Below are 13123 nucleotides of genomic sequence, written 5' to 3'. Positions count from 1 at the left end.
AAGCCAGGGATGGAGAGAATGCCAGCCCCTCTGTGGGGGGTCATTATGGCATGGACCACACATCCCGGGCAAGACCAGGGTTGTGACATGAGCAGCCTTCAAGATAAATTTGGACGGGGCAGTTTTCATGCTCTTTATCATAAGGCAGGGCTTCTGTGATCTATGAGAACCCCTCTCTCTCTCTTTTTTAATGGTCCTTTAAAAAAAAACTTTTAAAAACAGCTTGATTGTGATATATAATTCACATTCCATATAATTCACCCGTTTAAAGTGTAAAATTCAGAGGTTTTTGGCATATTCACAGAGTTCTGCAACCATCACCACAGCCTATTTTTATCACCTCAGAAGGAAACCCTGGCTCTGCCCAGTAGCTGTCCTCTACCCCCTCCGACCGCCAAGCAAAACGAATCTACTTTTTGAATCTGTAGATTTCCTTCTTCCGGACTGTCATGTAAATGGAATCACACAACGTGTGTTCTTTTGTGACTGGCCTCTTTCACGAGGTTCATCCATGTGGGAGCACGTGACAGTACTTCCTCCCTTTTAATGGCCAAGTAATATTCGATGTATGGCTAGAACATATTTTATTTATCCCTTCATGCATCAGTAGGCCTGTGGGTTGTTGTCACTTCTTGGCTGGCATGCAGAATGATGCTACGAGCATTCTATACGAGTGTCTGTGTGGACCCGTGTTTTCATTTCTCTTGGGTACTTTACCAAGGAGCAGAATTGCTGGGTCCCGTGGTACTTCCATGTTTCACTATTTGAGGAACTACCAGTCTGCTTTCCAAAGCAACCGCGCCCTATTACATTCCCCGCCCCCAGCAGCGGACGAGGGCTCCAGTTTCTCCACATCTTCACCAGCTCTTGTTATTATCTGACTTTTCGATTCTCACCATCCTTGTCATTTTGTAACTGTCTTTTCCTTCTTCACCCGTCAGATTTTTGGGCAGGCAAACACCACGCTGAAGCGATGGCTGTTGGACTTCGCCTCCAAGAGGAAAGAAGCAGAGCTTCGCAGTGGCATCATTAGAAACAATAGCCTGTGGGACAGACTCATCTTCCACAAGATACAGGTGCCACATTCTCAACTCTTGTTTGCTAGGGAGACTGCCTTGGGCTTCGGAGTGTCTATGAGGGCTCCTTCTTAAAGCGAGGTGCGGTGGTGAGGGAGGAGGGCACGTTGTTAGTAATCCGGGTACATTTCTAAAAATTAAGGACAAAGCCGGTACGTAAATCTCAGTGTCCCATGCAAACCCGAACAACATGGTAACATGGAAAGGCAGAAAAGACCTCAGGGTAGTAGAGCCTCTGTAATTTATTTTTTATTTATTTATTTTTTTTAATTTAAATTCAATTAGCCAACATAGTTTCAGATGTAGTAGTTCAGTGATTCATCAGTCTGCTTTTTGTTTTTAAGATTTATTTATTGAGAGAAAGAGAGGGAGCACGGGAGGCGGGGAGAGAGAATCTCAAGCAGACTCTGCGGTGAGCACAGAGCCCGACGTGGGGCTCCATCTCATGACCCCAAGATCATGACCTGAGCCGAAATCAAGAGTCAGACGCTTAACTGACTGAGCCACCCAGGCACCCTGGGCCTTTCTAATTTTTTGTTTTGCTTTCCTTTTCTGAAACAAGTATGTTACTCATTTCTTAGGCACCAGTGGTAAAGAATGTGGAATAATAATACTCTGTCCCCCAAAATGCCACACGTGGCGGTTGCCTCCCAACCCACCACAGTCTTGTTCTAATTCCTTCAAAATACCTGCAGGTAGAGGTATTGGCTTGTTTTTCATACCCGTTGAGAGAGAAGGGTGTAGCATCAGGAGGAAACCAGCTCCAGCCAGGCCTTCCTCTTTTGAATGCCCGTGAGTTCTCCGCGTGTTGGTGAGCTCCGTGCGGCCTGCAGAGAAGGAGCTAGTGGATCCGGGCCCCGGGTTCCCAGAAGGTGTCTTTGAGGAGCCCGCCCCTGTGCAGCCATCGGCCCCTCAATATCTCCCCTCTCCTTGCCTTGTAAGTCGAGCCTGGGAGGAAAAGTCAGGCTGATGATCACAGGAGCTGCGCCCGTGTCCGCCACCGTGCTGACGTTTCTGAGAGCAGCGCTCGGCTGTCAGGTGAGGTGGGCGTCATGTGGCTGGTTGTCTTGGGCTTTTTCAAGCCCAGGACTCTCCTTTCCAAAAAGTCATAAGTGTGTATCTCATTTTGGCTTGGAAGATCATGTTATTCCCAGGTTGCTTAGAGACAGGAGTGTGTCTGTCTTTGCCCCAAGGCAGGAGATGATGCGTCTCTGGCCACCACAGACGGGTAAAGCACCAGCCAAGAAACTTGCCTTTAATCCGGCCTGAGGGCATGGGGATGGGTTGCAGGTAATAAGCCGACCTGCAAGCCCTGGAGAGAACCTGCCTTAAAGGGGGTGGAGGAGGCAGCTGAGACCGGGCAACCAATAGGACCGGTGTGAGGCACAGCCGTGAGCGCCCAGAGCCCCGAGTGCATTCCTGGGTGGGTCGTGTGCAGTGTGACCTGTCAGGCCGTGTCGACGGCCCCCTGGCCTATCTATAGGAGGGCGAGTAGAAGATGACTGTGGACAGCGGCCGGGGTGTCGAGTTGGGGGTGAAGATGTTTGGGTGCTATCATAGTAGTTCTGAACAGACTTTAAAAAGAGACTCGTCCCCACAGTTAGCCATCACTCAGGAGTGAGAAGAACGTCCTGATCTGTGCCCTTGCAGCACAGGTGTGACTGTTCTCTTTAATCACGTTTTGTCTCTTGGTGGCCCAGTTTTATGAAGGCTACGGACAGACCGAGTGCACTGCCGGTTGCTGCCTGACCGTACCTGGGGACTGGACAGCAGGTAGGAGCTGTGGGACACTCCTTATGGGATCTCGTTATTCCGGTGGGCATTCTTGGAATTGGGTTCATCCTCAGTTCGTTGACCAATGGAAGTTCTGTGTCTTGACTGATTAGGCCTTGGGGCAGTCTTGTAAATCAGGGATCCTCGTGGAAAAGGGCTGCTATGGCAGAGCACCTGTGCTTGGAGGACCAGCTGGAAGGCGGGTGGTGTTAAGAGATTCACCTAGAATCTGAAGCTGACAGCTGAGGGATGAAAGCCCTTTCCCCCAGGTTCACAGCGTTTGGCCCCACAGAGCTTTCCGGGAATGGATTGGGGTCGAATTATTTGCTGGTAAATTTGACTTGAGTCTACACTGGGTGCTGGGCCGGGTGTTGAAACCATAGAGAGAAAGAGACAAGTCATTTCTCCCAAAAGGCGCAAGGAGAGGCAGATACGAAAATAATCGGCGGAGCAGCTGTCCTTAAGCACGTGGGTGCGTTTCATCCCCGCACCAACCCCGTGGCCTAAGTCCTGTTACCTCTGAGAGGAAACGAGTGTTGGTGAAAAAGCACATAAACAGTGTACAAGAATTTACCCAGCATTATGCTTCAGAGCCAGGATTCCAACCCAGCTCTGACCGATGGGACATTCTGGGCTCTGATATGCGAGCGCCACTAATTTATTTGGTATATTATAAATATGAGCACCATCTAGGAACATGGATTCTCATGTCCAGGCTCTAGTAGCACAGTTCTGCTGGGACTCGTACTAACAGTCTCTGAACCTTTTTCCTGGTTTAATTTTTAACCCCTGGTTCCTTACCAGCCTAGAGAATTTGGAACAGTGATCTCTTTGCACAAACATCATTAAAACATAGGAGGAATTATTTGTGATGCTTTTTTTTTTTAAGATGTTATTTATTTATTTGAGAGAGAGCGAGAAAGAGATCACAGGCAGGGGTGGGGCAGGCAGAGGGAGAGGGAGAAGCGGGCTCTCCGCGGAGCAGGGAGCCCAGTGCAGGGCTCGATCCCAGGATCCCTGGGTCATGACCTGAGCTGAAGGCAGATGCTTAACCAACTGAGCCACCCAGGCGCCCCTGCACCATCCTATCTTAATAAATTTAAATCTAAAATGTGTTCACTCATACTTAAGGAAGTAAGGACCATCTTGGTCAGAACCGGATGACATTGAGAGAATAATCCAATTTGGCAAAGTTGTGTCTTTTCTCTTCTTAGAGAAAGTAGGGATGTTGAGAAGAAGTCTGTGTGATTGAGAGGTGGCAAATGACGAGCAGGGGCCATCAGACCGTAGGAGCCTGGTAGAAGTTTTAGAAAGCTTGCTTCCAGGTGTTTGTAGAAACCCTTACAATCGACAGCCAAATTATTCATACTTTGAAAAAATAATTTGGGGCATCAAACTGGGGAAAGATCCTAAGAGACTTGTGAATGTTTGTCTCTATTCTAGAAATACACTTTGTGTGCTCATTTACTGGGGGAGCTGGGCTGTCATCGCTGCAAACAGACGTTTATGTCAGCTGTTCCCATCATGAGCAGGCCTGTTGGCCATAAACATCCTTTGGCTTAAGGATAGTAGGAGTCCTCCTGGGAATGATCATTCTTTTATTTACCATGCAGGCCATGTTGGTGCCCCAATGCCTTGCAACCTTATAAAACTTGTGGACGTGGAAGAAATGAACTACTTGGCTTCCAAGGGCGAGGGTGAGGTGAGTGAACCACCAAGTCGCTCACCCATATTGCCTTTCCCCCTGGTAGCTCGGCCGCTTCTCGGCAGTGTCCCATAAAGCCTCTGAGCTTGATGTTATTGGTGATCCTGGATCAAACAGGCTTCTCTTTGAAGGTGCCTTTATGGGCGAGGGGGACCACAAATGTCTCTTCCGCCAGACACCGCAGAGACCTGGGCTCGAGAGCATGCAAAGTCTCCATGGCCTGAAGACCTGAAGCACAGCTCCTGTCAGCTCATGGCCCTGGAAACCTATTAGTGAGCCACTGGCTAGTGGAAGGAAAGCCTAATGACTTCAAAGTGATTTCCTCCCCTTTGGGGCTTTGAGCCAGAACCCGGGCAAGCATTAGCCCTACAACTTGACTGCAGCTGACGTCGTGAGGACAAGGGAACGGGGGCATTGAACATACCTCCAGGGTCCCAGTGTGGCTCCGCTGGTTCACTCTGGATCATGGAATTCAGGGCTTCTCGCTAAAGGTTGAGATACGCACACACACATACCCGTTCTCTCTGGAGAACCCCCGGCAAATGCTGTTACAGATCACCTTTGTCCCCCGCAGTTCTATCGAGATGTCATTGACATACACGCTGTATGCGTTTAAAGGAAACGGCATAATGAGTTGACGTCCATCTATGGTGGATGATTCCCCACAATAAGTCTCGTTAATATTCCATCATCTCACACAGATACAAGAAAAACAGAAAAAAAAAGATTTTTTTTCCTCACGATGAGGACTCTGAGGATCTCGTCTCTTAACTGTTAAATATAATCACGTGTTCGTGTGAGTTGTGGTCGCCGGGCTGTACGTTCGGTCCCCGGTGCTTACCGGTCTCCTAACCAGAACTTTCGACCCCCTCCCTCCACTTCCCCCTAACCACCCCCCCTTCCCAAACGGTCTCTCTTCAGGTGTGTGTGAAAGGACCAAATGTATTTAAAGGCTACTTGAAGGACCCAGCGAAAACAGCAGAAGTTCTGGACAAAGACGGCTGGTTACACACGGGGGACATTGGAAAGTGGCTTCCAGTAAGTGCTCACCTCCCTCGTTGGTTTACAGATACTTTCCTTCTGCCGTTTGCTGTTGTGCGACCTCACTTTTTCCCTTTCCCTGCTGTGGGGGGCAGGGGGGAGCCTCTTCCATTTCCTGCAGGGAACAGTTCTATACTCTTAGCGTGCCTGGGTAGGGTTGTCACTTGAACTGTAGCGAATGTTTGGTTTTGATGCATGACATCAATTCCGGTTGCTGCTTCCTGTTCGAAATCCAGAGAGACAATGTATGGCTTTTTCTATATCAGTTCTGGGCCTCGACGTGAAGGCCTTATTAGTTGAGCGAGGTAGGCGGGGCATGGTGGTCGACGGCCAGGAAGGTGTGGTGGGCAAGAAGTTGCAAGTATATGTGTTTCTTAGGCTGGTCATCTCATTAAAAATAGGATAAGCGTCCCACGGTTAGGCCAACGCCTTCGAACGTAGTCTCAGAATTGTTACTGTAGACAGAGGCCAGGGTCCATCAGAGGAGGGAAAAGAACCTACAAGAAGCTCCACCCATGGGTTTGACCAGTTTGGCTTGCTGCTGCTTTTTCTAAGTTGTCAGTGTGTTGAATTGCTATTACTAAAATGGCTAAGGCAAGTTTTATTATTGCATGTCATTCGATTCTTATGGATTCGATGTATGCGACACTCCCGGAAATTTTTATTGATTTGAAAAATGCTCCTCCTCCCCACCCAGTTAATTCAGACTTCAGAATACCGAAGTTATTCAGAAATAAATTAAGTCCCTCTTTTCAAGTTCAAGAGGGATTAGGCGTCAGTTCCAGTTCTGGCTCGGGCTCTAGTGAACACATTTCACCATCTCGTTGGACCTCAGGCTGCTCCTTGGGGAAGTGGCACAGAACCAACGTGCAGCGAGAGAGCCGGAGAAACTTGCCTACAGCTGACCTTTGGAAACACAGGAAGGACCCCGGGGTGGGATGGGTGGACAGTCAGCTGGGGGTTTTGGTGACCAGAGGTGGACGCGATGGCATTTGGCCCTTCCAGGGCAGTGGTTGTATCCTTCCCACGGTCCCCACGTGGGCCACTGATGGGCCCTGCCCCAGGGGCCCAGGAGCGAGCCCCTCCCACCCCCACCCCTGGCTCCGCCTTGAAACAATGACGAAGGTGGCATTTGGCCTTTCTGTAGGAGCTTTTACTGAGCCCTTGCTCTGTGCAGAGCGCTCTGGGTGTGTCTGTACCCTTAAGGAGCATGACGGACCCTTGGGGAGGCAGATGCACGGCGCACAGAGCGCGGCTAGTGGGCTACAGGGATGAAGTGAAGGGCGTGGACTCTGGAGTCCCTTTCTCTGTACTTGGCTCACTGGCGTTGGGCGGGTTACTTAGTCTCCCCAAGCCTTAGTTTCCCTCTCTCTAAAATGGGCTGATAACTGGCCCCTGGGCAGTGTTACCAGGATTAGAGGAAAGCATGTGAGAAGTGCCCTGGACTGTGTGTGATTGATACGGGGCTGAGAGGGGGGCGTCCCCCAGCCACAGACCCACTCACAGTGCCCCCCTCCCCTCCCCTCCCCTCTAATAAACAGAATGGTACCTTGAAGATTATCGACAGGAAAAAGCACATATTTAAACTGGCACAGGGAGAATACATAGCACCCGAGAAGATTGAGAATATCTACCTGCGAAGTGAACCTGTCGCTCAGGTGTTTGTCCACGGAGAGAGCTTGCAGGTACGTGTGTTCTGGGGTGTGAGCCGTGTTGCACAGGTGTGCCTGGTGCCTCGAACTCCGGACGTTTGCAGTGCAGTGGAAAGTCTGCGATGAGTATTGAACTGCCTTTCACGTGTGACATGCTGGAATATTATTGGGGTTTGCTGCTTGGCATTTCTCATCCAGAAAAGTTTTTCTCTTTAAATTCCATATTTTTATTTTACCTAACTAGAGTGGTCTGGCATACCAAGGGGAGTTGAATAAAGATATTAGGGACTGGGTAAAATAGGCTCCTAATTTAAACTACGAAAGGAAATATTGATAGATTGATTATAAGAAAGCTTAGAATTTTCAACATATTAAACCCAACGTATTTATGCTGTGTCTCCTAAATCATGTCTGAGCAGTGGGGGTTGTGAGCCGGTATATACGTGAAGTTGAAAACCAAGGTCAGTATTGTAGTGTAACGTCTCTTTGCCAAAATATTGGGCAGATGGTGGCAAGGGAGAGAAAGTGATCTGGTTTCCTGAAAGCTAATCTTTTTACGAATCTTAAGACTTTTAGATACTTGTAGAAGAATGTTTTATTATCTTATAAGGAATGCACCGATTTTTCTTTGAGAGTATACCTGTTTTTCTTTGACCTAGAATCTTTCTTTTTTTAAGATTTTATTTATTTGACAGACAGAGAGAGAGAGAGAGAGAGCACAGGCCAGGGGGCAGCAAAGGGAGAGGGAGAAGCAAGCTCCCAACTGAGCAAGGAGCCTGATGCAGGACTTGATTCCAGGACCCTGGGATCGAGACCTGAGCTGAAGGCAGACGCTTAACTGACTGAGCCACCCAGGCACCTCTCTTCGACCTAGAATCTTAACATGCCTTCGATTTTTATTTAGTTTTATTGTTACTAAATTGTAAAAAATGTGGCATTGGAGATCTAAAAACAGCTGTATAAATTTTTTTCTCTCCTTTTAAAAGCAGTTACTTGATATCCATTATCTTGTCTGCTTATGTAACTGTTTTATTAAAATATATATATATAAATATTTATGCAAAAGTAAATAAAAATTAGGGTTTTGTTAGGTTTTGATTCCTAGTGGTCCTTTTAAAACACTTAATTGCAAAATTCCTGATGCTTGTCTGTATTTTAGAGCCAGGAGCTCTTAACCTGGGCTCAGTAGACTCCCGGGGCTGGTAATATGTTCCAAAAAGAGGGTCTGTAACATCTCTCAGATTCTCCTGTGGTCCATCATGCAGAATGATAAAGAATCTCTATTTCAGAACATCTGAATCAAGCCACGTAATAACTCACTTGTCTGTGCTAAAGGCATTTCTCATAGCAATCGTGGTACCAGATGTTGAGACATTATGTTTCTGGGCCCGAAAGAAAGGATTTGAAGGCTCCTTTGAGGAACTGTGCAGGAACAAGGTAAGGCTCGGGGAGTGTGTGGTCTGCCTCCTGCACCTTGGCTTGGCATCGAGCATGCCTTCAGAGATCTCCAGCACAGCAAGCGTGTTGTTTTCTCACCTCCCTAGGACGTCAAAAAAGCCATCCTGGAAGACATGGTGAGGCTTGGGAAGGAATCCGGCCTGAAACCATTTGAACAGGTGAGATTTGCATCACCCGTGCACGCACCCCTACAAAACAGGTTTCTGACCTGAGGATTCCGTCTGAATAGGTATGCCACACGAGGGGACCTAAAGAAACCCATGAGGAATGAGTAAGGGCGAGCTTTGGCCAGCGGGGAGGATTTCTGTAACCAAGGGCAGGCACTCTCTTCCCCTGGAGGTCGGGGTCCAAGCCCAGATCTTGTCCTGGGGGCAGCCCCTGCCTTGTGTTGAGCGAGCCCGCTGACCCGAGTCCAAGGAGGGACTGGACCGGCCATGGGGTCTCCAATCCCTTCCGACCCACGTGCTTTTTTAGGCCCAGGTTGATTCTGCCCTCGGTTTTTGTTTTAATGGCCTCGTTTATTTGCAGGTCAAAGGCATTAGCCTCCACCCTGAATTATTTTCTATCGACAATGGCCTCCTGACCCCAACGATGAAGGCAAAACGGCCCGAGCTTCGGAATTATTTCAGGGCACAGATAGACGAACTTTATTCCACCATCAAAGTTTAATGCCAGGAAGAAACCACACCCCTCCGCAGTCTCCTGCTGATGGCCTTCACGTTGGTAATTTTGACTAGAGCGCGCATAGGAAAGGGAGCGTCCACGTTTGACTTGTGCATTCGGGGTTCTCGTCATAAGAATTTTAGAGGACACGGAACACTGCCTTACGGTCACCTCCTGTTGCAGACCATGTATATGGTGATACACAATTTCCAAAATGAGCCTTAAAATCATAAAGGGGAAACGATCCACGTGCTAAGTTATTTGAGACTTCCTCCGTTTAAAAAAAAAAAAAAAAAAAGGCGGGTGAAAACTTCTGTCTCCCAGTTTTCTAACCAAGGGATTAGGACTTTGCTATTTCTGAGATGTCTGCTACTTACTGCAAATTCTGCTGCTCTGCAAGGTACAGTGCACTGGAAGAAAGCTGCCCCTTCAAAGCAAGGACTGTCCCAGCTGGAGAACGTGGCAAGCGGGCCAGAGATTTTTTTTTTAAACCCCTGTCTCCTCCCTTTGCCCACTTCACACGCGCTCCTACGAGCCTTCTGCTGTCGGGTCCCGGAGCGGCGCGTGCTTGTCGGCAGTCCCTGATGTCCTGTCGGAGCAGAAGGCTCCCGGGGACAGAACAGATCCGATTCAGAACAGCACAGGCGTCAGTCTCCGATGAATGGGCGCTCACCTGAGCGGGCGGCTTCCGGCGCCCTCGGAGCAGAATGACCTCAGACCCTCTTCTCCAGACCCGATTCCTGTCCCCCACTCCCCCCACCCCCTCCCAGGGGTTATTAAAAAGTCTGCCTTAGACTCTGCAGTGAAGACAAGCATTTCAAGAAGGAAGTAATTACCTGGATCGCCCATGCTCAACTGTGACGCCTAATGAACTGGCCCTTTTATCTCTGCTGAACCAGTCATTCTTTGTGATGGCCAACGGATTTTTAATGTGGTTTTCATATCAAAAGATTGTGTTGTGATTAAGTGGCTTTTTCCACCCCCGAATAAATTCTCAGGCAGGGCATGTCTTTAAACCTATTAAGGGAATAGATATACTTGGGTACTTATTGAAATGGACAGTAATAAGCAAATGCTCTTATAATGCTACCTGATTTTTATGAAATGTGTTTGACAAGCCAAAATTCTAGGAGGTAGAAATCTGGAAAACTCATTTTCTGGGATTAACATCTCAAGGGATTTTTTTTTTTTTCTTTTAAAGAAAAAGTTCATTTGGGAATTTAGCTGCATTTCACTTGAGTGCAAGTCTTTGCTACGTGTGACTGAATTAGGTTGTCATTTATACATTGAAAGCAGCTGGTTTGGGGTTTGTGAGAGTTCCGTGTATTATATACAGGCACGACAGGGTTGACACCGAAGAACTGTCATCATAGTAACAGTATCTGGTAGCCTAACTTCATATGTGTGTTCTTCCTTGCACAAAAAAGTCAATAGTTTGTCACCTTGGGGTTTTGAATGTTTGCTTTAAGTGTTGGCTATTTCTATGTTTTATAAACCAAAACAGAATTTCCAAAAACAATGAAGGAAACCAAAATAAATATTTCTGCATTTCAAGCAAGTGAAAGCCTCTCTTTTCATGACTGGGGTAGTGTTCGGGCCAGCCTTGGACCTGCGTGGGTACAGCCTTGGACCCCGCTTCCCTCGGCGGCAGCCCCGCCCTCCTGCCACTTCCCTGACCCCCACATAGGGTGACCTGGGGCCTCCGGCCGTGTTCTCTGGCAACAGCCCTGCTATGTTGTGCAGAAGAAACCATGGTGTGAATAATACGGATATTCCTGGAAATGCAAATTCTTTGCTGGGATTCTCTGTCTCTGGAGACCTTGGCTGTAGGTGGCGGTTCCGTGGTGGATTTAATTCCGTGTATTTTAGTAATTCTCTTACTAAGCACTGTTTTAGAAGGTGCCTCATGTGTAGCAGCCAACTTTCTCTCTTTCCTTTCCCTCTGGTTTCCAGGCTACACTGTCATTGTAAAGATTTTCCTCTCCTGTATGTGTTCAGCCCCCAGTGCCTTCTCTAGTCTGTGGGGTTGAAATCCACCTCCCTCCCTTAAATCTTGTGTGTGGTGTGGAGGTGGCTGGTTTTTTCCTCTAAAGCCCAAGCCCTGTTCACATATCTCTGGTGAGGCTCCTGATCCATTGTGCCTTTGGCTTTGAGCTAATAAATTCCTTGTCTTGCCTGCCCTCGTTGCCTTCCCTTCTCCTCCTCTACCCCTGAGTCGAGCGAGTGTGAGCATCTTCACACTGGGCATGACCTTTCTTTTCCCTCCCTGAGCGCCCAACCCGGCCTGCAAACCAGTAGGTGTTCATTAAATCTCATGTGAACAAATACTTGCGATTTTGAACAAAGCTTCTCTTGCCATGAGGTTGATCTTCACGCTGGGTTTTATCCTTTTTAAAAAAAAAAAAAAAAGTGGTAAAACCACGTAAAGTGTATCGTCTTAATTATTTTTGTTTAAAGATTTTATTTATTGATTTGAGAGAGCATGAGTGAGGGGCAGGGGCAGAGGCAGAGGGAGAAGCAGGCTTCCCGCGGAGCAGGGAGCCCGATGCGGGGCTCGATCCCAGGACCCCGGGACCCTGACCTGAGCTGAAGGCAGACACTTAACTGACTGAGCCACCCAGGCGCCCCTCATCTTAATTATTTTTAAGCACACCGTTCAGAGGCTTTAAGTGCATGCCACATTGTTGTGCAACCATCAGCACCATCTGTCCACAGAACTCTTCATCCTGTAAAACCGAAACTCTGCTCATCCATTCCCTCTCCCCAGCCCCCGGCAACCACCTTTGTCCTCGCTGTCTCTGTGAATTCCACTGCGGGCAAATCCTACGGCATGTCTGTCTTTGGGATTGGTGATCTCACTTATCATAATATCCTCCGGGTTCATCCATGTTGTAGCGCGGGTCAGGATTTCCTTCCTTTTTATTTTATTTTTATTTATTTTTTGGTTACAATAGCAAATTTTATTTAGTGCCAGGCCAGTTTATTGTGCCGAGATTATATGTCCTTCATGACCAATTCAGAGTAATAACCTCTGGCCTTTTTGAAGGAGAATGGATACTCTTTGTTACACTCTCATTAATTCCCTTTGATCTTTTCTTTTTTTATTATTATGTTCAGTTAGCCAACATATAGTACATCATTAGTTTTTGATGTAGTGTTCAACGATTCTTTAGTTGCGGGTTACACCCAGTGCTCATCACAACACGTGCCCTCCTTAATGCCCATCACCCGATTTCCTTCCTTTTTAAGGCTGAATAATAGTCCATTGTAGGCACAGACCACATTTTCTTTATCCTTTCATTTGTTGTTGGACGTTTGAGTTGTTCGGACCTTTTAGCTATTGAGAATAATAACTGCTGTGAACACGGGTGTACAAATATCTGTTTTAGTCCCTGCTTTCAATTCTTTTGGGTACGTACCTACAAGTGGAATTGCTGGATCATATATATACAGTAATTCTATGCTTAATTTGTTGAGGAATTGCCATCCTGTTCGCCCCAGTGGCTGCACCCCTTGACCTTCTCACGAGCAATGCACAAGGGCTCCAATTTCTCCACATCCTGCCTGTAAACGTCCTCTCTGGTTGGTTTCTGTCTTTGTGATAACACACATCCTAATGGGCGTGAAGTGGTATCTCGTGGTGGTTTTGCTTTGCATTTCTGTAATGATTAGTAAGGGTCAGCCTCCTTTCCTGGGCTTACTGGTCATTTGTCTGTCTTCTTTGGAGAAGTGTCTCTTCAAGCCCTTTGCCTCTT

At 47.6% G+C, this 13123-nt stretch overlaps 1 protein-coding gene across 4 annotated transcripts in view; it reads left to right on the top strand.

Annotated features, from left to right (window-relative positions):
* Positions 1 to 10922, top strand: part of ACSL1 (acyl-CoA synthetase long chain family member 1) — a 71251-nt gene extending 60329 nt beyond the window's left edge. For all 4 annotated transcript variants that reach the window (XM_025886181.2, XM_025886179.2, XM_073902303.1 and 1 more), the window contains exons 13-21: positions 942 to 1076; positions 2019 to 2114; positions 2777 to 2849; positions 4463 to 4551; positions 5476 to 5592; positions 7137 to 7280; positions 8583 to 8684; positions 8792 to 8863; positions 9234 to 10922. In XM_025886181.2, the coding sequence (XP_025741966.1) occupies positions 942 to 1076; positions 2019 to 2114; positions 2777 to 2849; positions 4463 to 4551; positions 5476 to 5592; positions 7137 to 7280; positions 8583 to 8684; positions 8792 to 8863; positions 9234 to 9374 (969 nt within the window). In that variant the 3' untranslated portion in view covers positions 9375 to 10922. The remainder of the gene's footprint in view (positions 1 to 941; positions 1077 to 2018; positions 2115 to 2776; positions 2850 to 4462; positions 4552 to 5475; positions 5593 to 7136; positions 7281 to 8582; positions 8685 to 8791; positions 8864 to 9233) is intronic.
* Positions 10923 to 13123: the final 2201 nt, after the last annotated feature.

This window comes from Callorhinus ursinus, unplaced genomic scaffold, assembly GCF_003265705.2.
Source record: "Callorhinus ursinus isolate GAN/ISIS: 27379988/994484 unplaced genomic scaffold, GSC_fseal_2.0 scaffold17, whole genome shotgun sequence".
NCBI classification, from domain to species: Eukaryota; Metazoa; Chordata; class Mammalia; order Carnivora; family Otariidae; genus Callorhinus; species Callorhinus ursinus.
Note: the sequence above shows the minus strand (reverse complement) of the source record. Positions and strands in the feature narration are given on the sequence as shown.